Below are 18159 nucleotides of genomic sequence, written 5' to 3'. Positions count from 1 at the left end.
AAAATGTGACTCCTGCTCTCAAGAAATGTACAATCTATCCAAGGAAATTAAATTGATATACATAAGAGAGTCAGAGGGGTATGGTGAGGAGAGGTTTCCAAGCAGAAAATACAATGAGGGAAGGTCATGAAGCAAGAGGACTGGCCTGTTGCAGACGCTGAAAAGGAGAAAAAAATAAGGTTAATGTGGTATCAGATATTGGAGAGGAAGACCTAAACCAAACTATACAGGGTCCAACAAACAATGTTAACAAGTTTACATTATATTTCAAATAAATGCAAAGGCATTAAAAGATAGGAGAGTAAAATTAATTTTTTAGGATGTACAGAAGGCAGCAAGAGCAAATCCAGGGCAGCCAGGGAGGAAGTACCACACAGTGGCCCAGATTAAGACACGATAGTACCTTGGATTAGAATACTAGCAGTAAGGGCAAAACCAATCTGAGATACATGTAAAAGGTTGAATTAACTAGACTTTATTACTGTAGTGACTGCTCCCTCCTCTTCTATCTGACCCCAAAAAAACATTGATATTTAAAAGGGCAAATGAAAGTGGAAGCTGAAGAAGGTAAGTAGAGAAGACAGGAAGGTTTAGTGCCACAGATATTTAAAAGGGCAAATGAAAGTAGAAGCTGAAGAAGGTAAGTAGAGAAGACAGGAAGGTTTAGTGCCACATTCCATGGAATGGAAATGCTTCACAAAGGAAATAGTAAACTGTGGTGAATGGTTTGAGAGATCAAATGAGACAGACTGTAAACTGCCCATGAGATACAGCAACGTGAAGGTGACTGGTAATTTTGGCAAAAACAGTTCCAGAGTAGAGGTGAGGCTGGAGCCAGATTGGAGTGTGAACAATCTGCATCTTTCAAGAGGACTGCATAAAAAAGACAGAGGACGGTAGATGACAAGGGATGAGAGGCTCAGGAGATTTCAGAGTATGCACAATTTGTTTTGATCTGTTTTGTTTTTTAAAGATGAGAATATGTTTGAATACGGAGATTAAGGATCCAGTAGAGAGAGGGAGAGAGAGACAGTTCGATACCAAAGAGATCAAAAAGGGATAATGGATTGCAATAGGGTTCAGGAGAAAGAGGGAAACAAGATTCAGAGCAAGAAGATGGACTGGCCTTATACAGAAGGTGTAAAATTTCACCTTATCATCCAGGGAAGAAACATTCTATAAGCCCTAAAACAGGTAGATTTACAAATCAGAAAGGGCGCACTGTTGAGGGGGTTCTATCTGATGGCTTCCATCTTCTCTATGAAGTACTACACCACACATCATCTTCTGCTAAGGAGGGAAGCAGAATGAAAACTGGAGAAAGAATGAAAATGTGTTATGGAGTATAGGAGAGTGAGCTGACGACAGAGATGCTGTCTAGTTTCCATACAGTGTTGAGAACCTGGTTGAGACTGGTGACCACGAATTTATCAAGTTATCAAGCTACCTAACTGATCATCTCTAGGAAAGCTCAACAGTTTGAATACAGAAACCAATATGGTGGATGACTGAGTTCATCCAGGGCTGAACCTGACAGGCATGTATGAGTGAAAGACAAAAGGAGTCCAATGTATAAGAGAAATATTAAAGATGTATATACCAGCATGCAATCTAGAAAAGAAGGTAAGTGAAAGCAGGTGGAGACTACTGGAAGCCAAAAATAATAATAATAATAATAATAATAATAATAATAATAATAATGAAAAAATAAAAAAAAATTGAGGGAGCCAACGAAGGGACTGGAGAGGTCTCAAAAGAAACAGAAGCACGGCAGTGAGGGGACCTGAGAAAGTTAAGGTGTCCTTCTAAGGACACAGAGATATTTAAGTTAGTGATTTGAGGTGATTTCAAGGGGGGTGCAGTTTGGGAACATTAATTTTCTATCATGCTGGTAAGAATGAAAGGCAAAGAAAGACGCCTTGAGTTCAAACCAGTTAGGAGTAGAAACTATCCTATAGCTTTTATCCACAGAATACCTCTACCAAATAAAATGGCATTTTCTTTCTTTTAATAAGTTCAACTGTTTAGTCAATCACCAAATTTGATCTACTCATTCTTGGGTATATTTCTGTATGTAAGACCATATCCCCCCTTCTATTCTTTCTTGTTACTGGTTCCTATGAATGATCTCTTACATTACTAAAACAGAGACCTGCCAGTCCACACCGTATTTCTACTCTAATTTATCCTATATACCACCGACAGAGTAACCTTTAACAGAAAGTAACAAAACCGAGTAACAAAAAGCTGCATATCCATCACATCTATGCATCTATGTTAAACTTCAAATAAATGGTATTCATGGTCTGTAGCAAGATAGTCCAAACCAATTTCTCACTACCCTCCTAATTTATTACATCTTCTAAAAAGGCAAAATGAATTATTTGATCCTTACTTCCTCTCCAAATGTACTACATCATTTCAGCTTCTATGTCTTTTTTTCATGCCATTCTCTCTACTTGGAAGGTCCACCCCAATATCTCTGGTCAAAATCTAAGTCAAGCTTCAAAAAGTCTATCACAAAGGTCCATTCCTTCTGCAGACTTTTATCTGATCTCCAACCATGGTTAGTGCCCCCACGGTCTTTTTTTTTTTTTAAGATTTAAGATAGCAAGCATGCGCACACATGCGCACGCTGGGGTACAGGGCAAGGGAGAGGAACAGAGAGAATCCCAAGCTGAGTCCCCACTGAGAATGGAGCCCCGTGTGCAGGGCTCTATCTCACAACACTGAGATCATGACCTGAAATCAAGAGTCAAGACACTTAACTGAGCCACCCAGGTGCCCCTGGCCCCACTGTCTTAACTGACACAGTTCTTTGTACTTTTCCTACTTTTCCTGTGGCCCCATTCCTACTCTCCTTTATATTCAAATTTTTGAGGCCCTGGCTGCTCCCCACTAATGTGACTGTTAAGTCCACAGACTTGCTCATATTTGTCTCGCCCATGTCCCTCAGTACATTATCTCACAAGAGAGGTTGAGACCCTAAACCCAGTACCAAAAAAGAAAACAAACAAACAAAAAGAAACCCCACACATTAGAACCCTTCAAGTAAGTCAAACTTGAATGATGCTATGAAAAACCTAAAGGATGGTAGAAAGAAATATTGAGGTAACTAATGTTTTAGAAACTACTCCTCACTCAGGGCTTCAATTGTATTTATATGGGGAGATGCCTTCTGAAAAATTTTAACTGACAAAACTGAGTAGTAGGTATCTAAAATGAACATTTTATATATATTTTCCTTATACTTCTTGAGATATTTCAAATATTTCAACGCTACTCTCCATAAAATATAAAGTAAAATATACCTTAAGGTAATAACATCTTTGAGACTAACCAAGAAGTTTTTATGTTTTTATGGTACCACAGGGGTCACTTGTAAGGTGTTCTCAACAAAGGATAACCTCAACTATCATTTTCACAAAAACAGCCTAATTTTTTAATACTACTCAGCCATCAAAAAAAGGAAAGAAATATTGCCATTTGCAACAACATGGATGGAACTAGAGTGTCTTATGCTAAGCAAAAAGTCAATCGAAGAAAGACAATTATCATATGATCTCACTGATATGTAGAATTTAAGAAACAAAACAGAGGATATGATCATAGGGGAAGAGAGGAAAAAATAAAACAAGAAGAAATCAGAGAGGGAGAAAAACCATAAGAGAATCTTAAGTACAGGAAACAAACTGAGGGCTGCTGAAGGGGAGAGGGGCAGGGGGATGGGGTAACTGGGTGATAGACATTAAGGAGGGCACATAATGTAATGAGCACTGGGTATTATATAAGACTGATGAATCACTGACCTCTACCTCTGAAATCAGTAATACGTTATATGTTAATTGAATTTAAATAAAAATAAGAATTTTTAAAATATCCTAAATTTCACATTCAGTATATTTTAACTTAAATTCTGAAGAAGAATGTTATAAAAAGAAACTGTTTTATTATTCTTACAGTTAGTATTCAGCACCACCCTATCCCCCATTTAATATATATGTTATATATGAAAAAAGAGAACAAAACTGATCCTTTAAGAAAAACTTTCAGGTAAAAACTTTTGGTGTTTGGGTGATAGTATGTTACTACATATGTTAACTGTAACACATGTACCACCGTGGTTGGGATGCTGTGAGGGATGCTGTGCATGTGTGGAGGGATGGGGGATATGGGAACTGTGTACTTTCGGCCTAATTTTGCTGTAAACCTAAAACAGCTCTAAAAAATGAAGTCTAATATTAAAAAAAAAGTTTTTGTGTGTCAAAGGACATTATCAAGAAAGTAAAAAGACAACCTTTAGAATGGGAAAAATATTTGCAAATCTGGTAAGTGTCTAATATCCAGAATATTTTAAAAATTCTTACAACAAAGAGACAACTTAATTAAAAAATAGACAAAGGACTTAAAAAGACATTTCCCCGGCAAAAATATACAAATGGCCAACAACCACATGAAAAGATATGCAACATCGCTAGTCATTAGGAAAATGTAATCAAAACCACAATACCACCTTTACACCCACTAGGACAGCTATATATAGGAAAAAGAAAATCATATAATAACAAGTGTTGGTAAGGATGTAAAGAAATCAGAACCCTTGTACATGGCAGGTATGAATGTTAAAATGGTTCAGACACTGTACAACACAGTTTGGGAGTTCTAAAAGTTAAACACAGAAGTCTGTACCTCTTAATCCCCTTCACCTATTTCATCCACCCCTTTGCACCCCTTCCCTCTGGCAACCGCCAGTTTGTTGAGTGTAATAAATCTGTTTCTGGTTTTCTCTTTTTCTTTTCATTTGTTTGTTTTTCAGATTCCACATATAAGTGAAATCATACAGTATTTGTCAGAATTATTTTACTTAGCATAATATTCTCTACGTCCATCCAACAACATCCAAGTTGTTGCAAATAACAAGATTTTATTTTTATTTTTTTAAGATTTTATTTATTTATTTGGGAAAGAGNNAAAGAGTGAGCAAGAGAACACAAGCTGGGGCGGGGGGGGCGGGACAGGCAGGGGTAAAGGGAGAAGCAGGTTCCCTGTTGCGCAGAGAGCTGGACATGGGGCTTGATCCCAGGACCCTGAGATCATGACCTGAGCAGAAGACAGACACTCAACCTACTGAGCCACAGGCGCCCAAGACTTTATTCTTTCTTATGACTAAGTAACATTTCATTTTATATATATGCCATAGCCTCTTTATCCATTCAGATCTATCAACAGGTACTTACTTTGCTTCCACATTCTGGCTACTGTAAATAGTGCTGCAATAAACATAGGGGTGCATATATATATCCTTTCAAATTACTGTTTTTGTTTTCCTTGGGTAAATACCCAATAGTGGAATTAGTGGATTGTATGGTATTTCTATTTTTAATTTTTTTTTAAGATTTATTTATTTACTTGACAGAGAGAGAGATAGCCAGCGAGAGAGGGAACACAGGCAGGGGGAGTGGGAGAGGAAGAAGCAGGCTCCCAGCAGAAGAGCCTGATGTGGGGCTTGATCCCAGGACTCTGGGATCACGCCCTGAGCCGAAGGCAGACACTTAACAACTAAGCCACCCAGGTGCCCCTTTATTTTTAATTTTTTGAGGAAATTCCATACTGTTTCCTATTTGTAGTACCAATTTGCATTCCCACCAACAATAATGAAGATTCTCCACATCTCCACCAACACCTGTGATTTCTTGTCTTTTTGATACTAGCAATTCTGACTGGTGGGAGGTGATGCCTCACTGTGGTTTGATTTGCATTTCCGTGACAAGTAGTGGTGTTGAGCATCTTTTCATGGTCTATTGGCCATCTGTATGTCTTCTTCAGAAAAATGTATATTCAGACCCTCTGCCCATTTTTTAATCAAATGATTTGGGGTTTTTTGGTACTGAGTTGGAGTTTTTTATATATTTTGCATATTAACCCCTTATCAGATATATCATTTGCAAGTATCTTCTCCCATTCAGTATTGTAATAACTTTGTATGGTAACAGATGGTAACTACACGTATAGTGGTGAGCACTATACAACATACAGAATCACAATGTTGTACACCTGAAACTAATATAACATTATATGTCAACTATACTTCAATTAAAAAAAAAGTACCACATAACCCTGCAATTCCTAGGTGTATACTCAACAAATCGAAAATAGGGACTCGGGTAAGTACATATTCATAGCAGCACTATTCACAGTATTCACAGTAGCCAAAATGTGGTAACAGCTCAAAAGTCCACTGATGGATAAATGGAAAAGCAACCTGTGATACACAAGATGAAATGTAATTCAACCATAAAAAGGAAGGGAGTGACAAATGCGCAATGTGGTGTACCTCTAAAACATGATGCTAAGTTAAAGAAGTCAGACACAAAAGATCACAGATTGTGTGATTCCAGTTGTATGAAACACTAGAAATAGATAAATCTAAAGACACAGAATGCAAATTGGTATTTGCTAGGGGCTAGAGAGAAGGGAGGTAAACTTAATGGGTACAGGAATAATGGAATGTTTTAGAAGTATGTGTTATAATACTTGTACATCAAAAGCAAATAATATTACTTTCTAGTTTTAGTGTAAGATACATAAATTACTAATCTTAACACACTCAGAGAGCAGTGTAACACAGGAATTAAGAGCCCAAGTTATTCATTAACGAGGATAAAATTTCAGATCCACCACTTACTAGCTGTGTAAGTTACTTAAGCCTGGATAGTTACTCAACCCCTTTGTCAAGTTTCCTCATCTGAAAACAGGGACGATAACAGTAGCTGCCTCACAGGGTTATTATGAGAATTAAACAATTTTTTACTTATAAAGTACTAAAATGATGTTTGGCATGAAGTGATTATTAAATAAAAATTACTAATTACTGTATTTTAAAGGAGTTCCATAATAAATATATCAAAATACAAAAGTACATTTAAAAAAAAATATCTGCTTTCCCTGCCACCGTTCCCTCCCATCTGCCCTTTATCTCTACAGTTTGGCAGAATTCCCTTTAGAGAACATGGTGTGACTGGCATTCAGGATCTCCCACTACGTTAATGATCTCAAAGCTTATGATTTCTCTAAATCAACTCTCCCTCACAAAGAGCTAGGGGCATCTGGCCTACCTAGAAAGAGTCATAGGTAAAGAGCACTACAGAACTGTTAACACTTTCCCTAACAATCCAACTGGGGGAATTTCAGATCTTACCAAGATCTCAAATGAATTCATTACGTTATAAACAAACATTTTCAAATTATTTCACATTAACATAAATGTTCTGACACTGTTGAAAGTATGTCATTTATCACCCTTTCATGCTCCATTCCAGACTATTCTGTCATTCATTTAATCTAATGACTCAATGTTCATAATGCAAAACTAGTAACTAAAAAAATACTTTTACAAATACTATTTGAAACTAATTTTTATAGCACTTAATGTAAAAATTTATCTTCTAGAATTTACCTTTGGAATCATCTTTGTTAGACTCTTTATTCTGACAACTTTTCTCGTTATCTTTAAACAAGATGGCTGGAACAAAAGCTTTCAAATCAATGAGGTTCTCATAAAAATTCCGAGCATCTTCATCTTCCCATATACCACCTTCCAAGTCATATTCTCCAGGCTTACCAGGTGTAAAGATATCAATTCCAGGCCCATGCTCTACGATAAAATAAGCCAGAGGGAATTAAAACCATTTCAGGTGTAATATGCAAAACCACATTACAATATTTTATATTTTCAATTTTACAACTGATGACCCTTGAGTGTTTCAATTAATAGAAGCTTCTTCAATCAACAAACACTCTGGATTGTTCATGTAATCATTTTTTTTAAAGAGTTTATTTATTTATTTATCAGAGAGAGAGACAGCCAGCGAGAGAGGGAACACAAGCAGGGGGAGTGGGACACAAAGAAGCAGGCTCCCAGAGGAGCAGAGAGCCCGATGTGGGGTCCAAAGGCAGACGCTTAACGACCTAGCCACCCGGGCGCCCCCATGTAATCATCTTTAACATCAAATCAGGACAGACTAGAGGACAGCATATGAGAAAGATGTTTTTTTCTCTTAAATGTTTTATGTAATTAATATGAGATTAAGTAGCCAGTTAACATATTAGGCCTACTTTCAGGAAACTTAAAAATAAGAAATATATAAGCCTGGCCATTCCTAAAACATCCACATCTCCCATAAAGCATTTTTTTATGACTTCCAACCCTCTGTATATCACAATATCTTCGCAAGTAAACCAAAAAAAAAATTTAAGATCTTTTTTTTAAGCAATCTCTGCACCCAACGTGGGGCTCAAACTCACAACCCTGAGATCAAGAGTCACATGCTCTCTGGGGCGCCTGGGTGGCTCAGTCAGTTAGGCATCTGCCTTCGGCTCAGGTCATGATCCCAAGGGTCCTGGGATGGAGGCCTGAGTCGGGCTCCCTGCTTAGCAGGGAGTCTGGTTCTCCCTCTGCCTCTGCCCCTCCCCACCCTACTCGTGCTTGCATGCCCATACGCTCTCTCTCTCTCTCAAAAAAAAAAAAAAGAGTCACATGGTCTGCCAACTGTGCCAGTCAGGCACCCCAGAAGTAAACCATAAACTTTTAATTAAGAAGCATCCCTTCTTTTGGTATAATCCATGGTATAAGGCAGGTTGCTATAAATGGTCAACTGATAAATAACTGGCAAGAAGAGAAGGAAAGATGAAGAAATATAAAGATATTTCAGTAGAAGGTAGAAAAACCATGTATATATTTGCACATGTGTGTGCACATACACACACAGTCTACCTTTTACATACAACTATAAATTCTTAAACTCAGAAGAGCAAAATTAATATCCAACTTCATGATCATTAGGTCACTCATGAATTTATCTATTCTCACTGCGCTTCTCTCCTAACTAGAATTTTAAGTAGGAGAATGATCACGTAAATTAAAAATAACCATAAGAAAATGATTCATTTCATAGGCAAAATAAGACCAAAAGCAAAAATAACAGAACACTGGCTCCCTAGCACACTCCTTATATGCCTCACAGCAAATATATTTAAACACAGGACACTAAACCCATATAATATAAGAGAAAAGACTGATAAATTTATAACTTTTGTTTAATGAAAAATGTAAACAAAAGCAAAGGACAAACTAGAAGACAATACTGGCAATATTCATACAAAGAATTAATATTCACAATATAAAGAGCCATACAACCAAAGACCAAAACTCCAACAGAAAAATGGATAAAGCCTCTGAACAGGTAAGTTAAAGACCATATGAAAAGAACCTTAACTTCAGTACTAATCAGGATAATGTTAAATAAAGTTAACATTTATCACTTCAACACATTAGATTATGTTTAAAAGACTGATACCAGCAAACGCTGACAAGACCATAGGGAAGTAAGCACTCTCATACCTTCTCTAGAGTATAAATTAATACAGCATTAAGGAGATGTCATCTGTCAGTATCCATCAATATTTATCTTATTTTTTTTAACATTTTATTTACTTATTTGACAGACAGCGAGAGAGCAAGCACAAGCAGGGAGAGTGAAAGGCACAGGGAGAAGGAGAAGCAGGCTCCCCGATGAGCAGACAGCACGACACAGGGCTTGATCCCAGACCCTGGAATCATGACCTGAGCTGAATGTAGGCACTTAACCATCTGAGCCACCCACGCACCCCAGTATCTATCAATATTTAAAATAAGTATAATCTTTGATCAAACTGCAAGATTCCTTCTAGGAATCTATACCAAAGAAATAAAAGAAAATGTGAAGTAAGATTTACAAGGATATTCACTGTAGCACTGTTTGTTACAGAGCAAAACTGAAAAGAATCTAAATATCTACCAATAAGGGCTGACAAACTGCATTTATACACTCTGTAATATTAATCAGGTACTAAAATAATAAGGCATATCAATCTGAACTCCGCACTTCCTCAAAAATATGTTATTGAAAGAGAAAAGTTAATGCAAAATAACATACTACATAAATTAACAATAAAGCTATGTATCAATATCTGATTATATATTTTACATATCTATTTTGTACTAAAAAGTTTGGACAGATTCGTATCAAACTATTTTTTTTTTTTTAAAGATTTTATTTACTTATGTGACGGAGAGACAGCCAGTGAGAGAGGGAACACAGCAGCGTAGTGGGAGAGGAAGAAGCAGGCTCCCAGCAGAGGAGCCTGATGTGGGACTCGATCCCGGAACGCCGGGATCACACCCTGAGCCAAAGGCAGCCGCCTAACGACTGCGCTACCCAGGCGCCCCTCGTATCAAACTATTAACCATGGATAGCTTGGAAAATGGAAAGCATAAGATAGACTTTCACTTTCTACTCTATAATATGCATGAATATTTTACATATATGAAAAATGTATTTGCACGGTAATTATAAATTGTGAAAAAATCAACTTCTGAGAAGCAAAAAAATGGTACCAAGTCAAAAAGCAGTAGATAATTACAGGAAATACTGGCAATGATGTGATGAAGAATAATTTCTTTAACATGCAAAGTGCTTTTATAATTCAATTAAAAATAGATAAATATTTGATTAAAAAGAAAAGGCAGGGGTAAAGGATTCAAACCAGTATGTCACAGAGAAACAAAACAGCCAGTAAACTTAAAGAAAAGATGCTCAACCTCACTCAGAAGATAAAAATCAAGAACTACAATACAGTAAGAGTGTAAGGAAACACTCATTCTCACATAGCTAGTGGCATGTAAATTTCTTTGGAAGAATATTTAACTTTATATATTTAAACTTAAAATACATATACTCTATGGAAGTGTTGAATCACTATACTGTACACCTGAAACTAATATTACACTGTATGTTAACTGACTGGAATTAAAATAAAAACTTAAAAAATAAAAAATTATAATAAAATGTAAAAAAAAAGTAGTTGCAGAATAGCATATATAATATGATCTTATTTCAGCAGGGCAGGAACAAATATTATTATTTTTAAAGATTTTATTTATCTATTTGACAGAGAGAGAGAGAGCACAAATAGGCAGAGGAAAAGGGAGAAGCATGCTCCCTGCTGAACAGGAGCCTGACGCAGGGCTCGATCCCAAGACCCTGGGATCATGACCTAAGCTCAAGGCAGATGTTTAACTGACTTAGCCATTCAGGCACCCCAGGAACAAATATTCTGATCACTTAAAAGTTTAGGCCTCTTCAGGCCAAGATGAGGTACCAGTGACCTAAAACAACTAAAAAACCAGGCAAACAATATATGAAAGTTTTTGAACACAACATCAGTTAGCACAGGAAAGTGATTCCTACAGAGAAGAAACAAAAAACCTGAGCCCTATAATTAACTGCTCTAGCTTACTGCCTGATAAGATTTTCCAGTACGGCCAAGTACGGCAGAAGTGAAACCGACCCCAGCAGTCTCCATGAGATGAGAATGACAGAAGCTGAGAGTGTGGCAAGACTCTAGCCTAGGTGGCTAGATATTGCAGGACAGAGTACCAGAGAGGAAAAAGCACAGAGACAGACCTTAAAGATCGGCAGACAGTGCCCCCTGACTATTCAGCAGAATGCTGATCAGCCCCTATGTGTGAGGGTTATGTGTGAGGGTTTCCCAGCTGAGACTGGGAAAATAACTACTCATGAATCTTCCAATTCATGGGAAATCAGGTAGAGTACAGAAGGATATTGCTTCTGTAATAGGGAAAATTAGCCCCAGACTAAAGGCTGCACTGATCCCACCTAACAAAGCCAACCTGAAAAGGATAAAATTGTTTCCAAGTAGCTTAACTGTGCCACAGAATGAAGGTCAATGATATTTCTAAGAATACAAAAATATCCAGCAGTTATCCAATTAAACATGATGAAAAAGCAAAAAGTAGAAAAAATACAAGAGCTGTAGAGGAGATCAATCACTTAATCAATTAAAACCAATGCAGAAATGACATATATGATAAAATTAGTAGACAAGGATATGAAAACAGATATTCTAACTGTATTTCATATACTCAACAAGCTAGGAGACTGACCAAGCATGTCTGAGACCATGGAAAATATAACCAGCTTCCAGAGATAAAAATTACATTTCTATATAAAATTAATAGCATAGGGGCACCTGGGTGGCACAGTTGGTTGACCATCGGACTCTTGGTTTCAGCTCGGGTCATGACCTCAGGGTTGTGGGATCTAGCCCAGTGACCAGCTCTATACTCAGCACAGAGTGTGCTTGAGATTCTTAGATTCTTTCCTCCTCCTTCTCCCTCCAGCTCTGTTCCTCCCTGTCCCCCCACCCATACTGCTTGCTCTAATAAATAAAATCTTAAAAAGGGGGGGGGGGCCTGTTGGATATAATTCAAAGATATCTAATATGAAAGAACCAGAAGGAATGCATCATAAGATCATATGTGTTAATTATTGTCCTCTAAGTGCAAAGCCTTTTCCATTCATAGGAGTATTTCAAATAATAGCTTTTCAAAGTTCTTGTTAGGTCTTAATACTACTTCTTCATTTAAAACACCTTAAAGGCATGTTTAAAACTTAATTTTCAATCATATAAATCTGACAAAAGAAAAGGTAAATGACCATGCCTAATACTCCTTTCATTTAAAACACTTTAAAGGCATGTTTAAAACTTAAATTCTCAATAATATACATCTGACAAAGTAAAGTGATAGTGCTTACTGAAAAATCAATGTTTTTAGGGCTATCTTACCTTCTGGTGTCGGTTTGTCTTGAGGAAGATCTGGCATATTTTCATCCAAGAGGTCTGCTAAGGATTGAGAATTTGCCAGCAGCTTCTGATATGACATAGCAAATTCCTCATACTGTTTATGTCTATCTTCACTTAGCTCCCCTTTAGAATGGAGAATACGCCTATAAACAAATGATGAAATAATCTGATAATCTCATCAAAATACATGTGATCATGTACTGTTACACTGGGAATGTTCTATAAAAGTGTATTTTATCACATAAGCTTTTTGCATGATTTTCTTCAATTTATTTTATTTACATTTTCAAGATGTATCTGAAAATTAAAACTGGTATAATCAAATTCTCCTAATCAATTAAATTTAACATTAGTTTAATATTTAACATTAGTTCTTCCAAGAATATTGAGATTATGCCCACAGAAATGTAAAATTTAACAATGCCACTAAATAAAAATCATTTTAAAAGTATTTTGTTAAAGTCATACTCCCTTCAGACACAATCAAAAATACTTAACATACCTAAAAAAGTTACTATTCAAAAACAAGTTATCAAATCAGTATCCTTAAACTTCCACAATGATTTGAATCAAGATTTTTTGAAAAAGCCCACATCTTCCTAACAGCCAATTCTCAGCTTACTGTACAAGTATTGGTTATTTACCCATTTACCAAATATTAATTGAGCAACACACTTAAGCAAGGCCAGGCCATCTCAGGAGCAGAGAATACAACTAGTCTTCTACTCTACAAACAGGTCACTAATAAGCCACCCATAATTAGAAATGCAGACTACTGAAAATTTTCAAAATGAATAGTGAAGTAAAAACCTTCCTATAAATACAGATAGTTGAGATGTCTATATCTGCATCTATTTGTAACTAAGTACATATGTAGTGTAACATGTGAAATCTATAAACCTTAATGCAAATACAATATAGGTTTCAAAAAGCCCACTGTAAATTAAGTCATTTTCAAAATATTTAAAAGTTTTTTTATTACTTGTCATTTGCATTTTCTTATAAACAAGGAAGAAAACGAGGTGGTTTTTTGGTGATATCTTATTAAAAGTTACAGAAAATAAAGTGAAAAACCATGCCTAAACTTACTCACCCAGCTTAGCTGGAACAATTTCCAACCTTTCCCATCTTATCGCATTCCTACCCACATAAACTTTCGCTTAAATGCTGTAACATTCCAGCCAACGTTTCCTAAGTTAGAAATATCAGCTCCCATTATAAGCACAAGGTAGATCAATGCATAGGTTACTATTCATTAAATCCAATCTTTTTTTTTAAATCCAGCCTATTAGGGATCTAAAATGAAAAATTTTCACTCATTTTCTTACGATTTAAAAGTACATTAGTATCGTTCTATGAACAAGAATATAATTTCTTTCCCTCTTTAACCATTTATTTCAAACTAATTTTACGGGAAAAAAAACAGTCTTTCAGTAAGTTTTATGAATGAATTCTAAACCCAACATTCAAAAGTACTCAACCTGTGAAAGTAATGACTATCACTTTGAATAAGTGAGCTTGTCAGAACTTTTAATTAGAAGTGATATCGTTTTTGAAGACAAAAAGACACTAAAATGAAATAAATTGTTTAAATAAATAATACTCAAAAGTAGGCTATTCTAAAATGTTCTGCAGTGTATTATTAGAAAAAATGTTCATCAATAAAAACTTAGGAGTTTATTCTGTAGCAGATTATGTTCAGAGCAATAATAACAGTCCTAAGAGATTTCAAAACCTCTATTGACAAGATGCAAAATTATTTCAGTACTTGAAAAGAAATTGGAAAATATCTCAAAATAACAGAACCTGGAACTTTCTCTAACAAGTTCTGACATTCTAGTAATCTGAAAAACATATACGCCGTTTTAGGTTATACAACATTCACTAAGCATTTATGATATATAAGCAGTAACAAAGTGATGACTATTTTATCACAACAAAAAAGGAACACTCTTTTTTCCAATATCAATCTCATTTTCAAACATTTGCCTGTGACTTTGCATTCCATCAATTAAAAGTGATTTAATTCTATAATAGTTCCCTCTGTACACATGCCAATTCCTTTCCAGTCATCTTAGAACAAATTTAAAACTCTGAAGTTCCAGAGATAACTCCTCACACTTCCCCAAATCTCAATCCCATGTCAAATTTTTTAACAGTACTAATTTACCTAACTGTTTAACTTACAAGTGCTTAGGTTACTACCTAGTGAGAACAGTCCTCAGGACAAAAGCTTAAATTTTGGTGCATTTATTTTCTAATCATCTCTTACACTAAAAACTTAGCAAGCAGCACAAGATACCAATGAAATGGCATTGGAAGAGTTCTGTCATACACAAAACTTATACAGTCCTACATATTCCCTTTGACCATTTATTTAATATATTTACTGAACATCAGACTAAACACACAGCATGTAGTAAGACTATAGATTTCAAGCACAGAATTAAATGCATCATAGGTCCTGAACATTCAAAATCCCTAGAATCATTTAGAAGTGCTCATCAAATTAAAATGAAACATTTTTAATGACTGTACTATATATGGCAGTTCTTTATGTTTATGAAGCCCATTGGAAAAGATTTTCAGTTTAACTTTTTTAGAAGACCTGTATGAGGGAACTAAACATTATGCAGCACATTTGATCAAAATACCTATTCTATTTGGTGTAAATCTCACCAAAATTTCTTATGAGAATTCCATGGGAATATATCACCATGCAAAATCAAGCTGAATATATGATTTATCACATATTTTAATTACCATCTCTTCAGAAGCACATATATTCAGAAAGTTGAACAGAAGCCAGTCTTTTTGAGATGGTCATAAATTAGAGGTTAGAAAACTATTTCTGCAAAGGAGCCAGATATAAGTATTTTAGGCTTCGCAGACCATTTGTTCTTTGTTGCAACTACTCAACTCTGCTGATATGGCACAAAAACAGCCACAGTTAATACATAAACAAATGAGCGTGACCATGTTCCAATAAAACTTTGTTCATGGACACTGCAATTTGAACTCATATAATTTTAGTATTTCACAAAATATTCCTCTTTTGATTTTTCCCCAACCATCCAAAAAAGTTAAAGCCATTGTTATTCTTAGCCCACCAGCTGTATAAAAAATAGTGGTGGGTCTATCTGGCCTGTGGGCCATAGTTTGCCAATGCCTGTCATAATTCGAGTTCAATGAATCAGTATCATTGTTAAATGTATTATAATGAACACATTCCCTCTCATGACATCACTGTAAAATAGGGAGCTACTGGCAGCATTTTAAAGATATAAAAAGCAAGCAATGAAAACAAAATTAATTCCAAATCTTATTCATTATAATAAAAATACAAGGTAGTAGACCTCCTTCACCCAATGATGAGTTATCACTGTCTGGAAGCAATCCTAAGGTACATCAATCTTTGATTTCTAGTGTTTTTTATATTGCTAATTCAATATTGTAAAACTGACAGAAAATATCAAATAGTCCATTCTTAAATCAAGCATTCAATCTCATAAGTCATAAATGCCTCAAAAAATTCTAGTATTAAAAGACATATTTTTGTTGTTTTCCTTTTTTAAATTTTTATTCTTATTGCTCGACACTCGTGGTCTTTTATTTTGTAGATTGTTTACTGCTGTTTTGCATTATTTTAAAAACACACATTTTCAAAATCATAAAAAGGTACAAGAGAAATTCTCATCAAGTCTTTCTGAAGGACTAAGCAGGCAATATACTACAAATAATAAATTCACATTTACTACTTACAATGAGCCAGATACTATTATTAAAAGTGCTTTTACACGTGAATTCACTCTACATCATTCACATTTATCTCAGAGGTAGAGTGCTACTGTTATTCCATTTTACAGACGAGAAAACTGAAGCACGGAGATGTGAGATAACTTGCCAAGAATTACAGAACTGAGTAAGTAACAGATCTAAGACTTGAACCCAAGTAGCCTGGCTCCAGAGTCCATGTTCACAACTACTGGACTATAATGCCTTCCAAATTAAAATTATCCACATGGTACCTTATACTGAAATTAGAATGTCTCTCGAATGCATATATCAAAGGCAAGCCTCACACTGGGGTGTTTATTTTATATCTTTTTGGGTCCTTCTGTTTGGATCTGACTTGGTAAGCACCAAGTCACTACTGTGTTTATTAGACACCTTAAAATTAAGTGTAAGTACTAAATGCAATAAAGATGAGTAATATGGAAATTGTGAAAAAATACAGTATGAAGAGGTATGAAAGAACTGGATCTGTCATTTACTATGTAAGTCACAATGGGCAAGCTCTTTAATCAACCTAGATCTGATCACCTTCAAAATAGAGGTATTTCTTTCAAGGGTATTATGAGGGATCAATTAAGATCATACATGTGATGCACTTTATCAATGTAAAACAGTATTTTAATGAGAAAAAAAATGCCACAGCCCACTGTAAAAAAGGCAAGAACTTCAATACCAAATATTATTTGATCTTATATTAGCCAAATTAAAAAAGAAAAAAATCTTGGCAAGAACACAGAAAATTCATTTTAGCTTTGACCTTATACAGTCATACAAAATAACATAGAACACATGGCCCAAATCTTTAAAAAATTAACCATGAAGTAGACCCAGAAAAACTACTAGGTTTTACTTTTTGTCTCCTTTAGCAATTTGTTAAATTTTCAAGCGAATTAAATTTTCTTTTGGTTTCATTTTAGAATTCGGTTATGGATGTCTTATAATTTTGTATGAAAAGATACTACAGCATAGTAAGCGTAACTGTACTCAAATATTTATTAAATAACTGTCAAAGTCTTTGAATGGGAGATAATTTCAGGAAAGAAATAACAATTTTAGAGTACTTACAAAATTGTTAAAGCCTCGTTGAGTCTGAAGTACAGTGACATAATATCTTAATAGTGCTTAAATACTATAAAATTTATCAAACATTCTACCTGTAAAGGCAAGGTACAACTTACCTGGAAGGAAAGTGGAAGGCAAAAGCAACACTACTTAATTTTACATTAATGTGTTTTTAAGTTTCAACATTGGCAAAGTAATACCTCATGAATTTGCAGTAATGAAAGAAATCTCTGATTTCAATAACAACAGGGAAATCCTACATTCTTATTTATTTTTTCTATACTTTCAATCGAATCACTTAGTGCTGTCTGAACATGCAATCATGAAGGTCCTAATTCACCAGTACCGAAAAAAGGAACTTTTACCATCATTACCACCAGTTAGGGAGAAAGAAAGGAATTAAAACACTTTAAAATTACTCAAGCAAGAATTGACTTAATATATGAATTCATGATTTCACTACTGCAAGAAACACAATGTTACATAATTAAATTATATCTAATAAAAATTAAATCATTTCTTCAATTTTTATTAAATGCCAAAAAATAGGTCATATTACCTCTATGAGAGTAATATCTCATAGCACAAAGCATTTTA

General features: G+C 35.2%; 1 protein-coding gene across 2 annotated transcripts in view; it reads right to left on the bottom strand.

Moving 5' to 3' along the window:
• Positions 1–18159, bottom strand: part of UPF2 (UPF2 regulator of nonsense mediated mRNA decay) — a 105386-nt gene that overhangs the window by 73915 nt on the left and 13312 nt on the right. For both annotated transcript variants that reach the window (XM_040645419.1, XM_040645420.1), the window contains exons 4-5: positions 12688–12848; positions 7457–7654 (exon numbers count right to left, since the gene is read on the bottom strand). In XM_040645419.1, the coding sequence (XP_040501353.1) occupies positions 7457–7654; positions 12688–12848 (359 nt within the window). The remainder of the gene's footprint in view (positions 1–7456; positions 7655–12687; positions 12849–18159) is intronic.

This window comes from Ursus maritimus, unplaced genomic scaffold, assembly GCF_017311325.1.
Source record: "Ursus maritimus isolate PB19 unplaced genomic scaffold, ASM1731132v1 scaffold_31, whole genome shotgun sequence".
NCBI lineage: Eukaryota > Metazoa > Chordata > Mammalia > Carnivora > Ursidae > Ursus > Ursus maritimus.
This window is presented reverse-complemented; position numbering and strand designations above follow the sequence as displayed.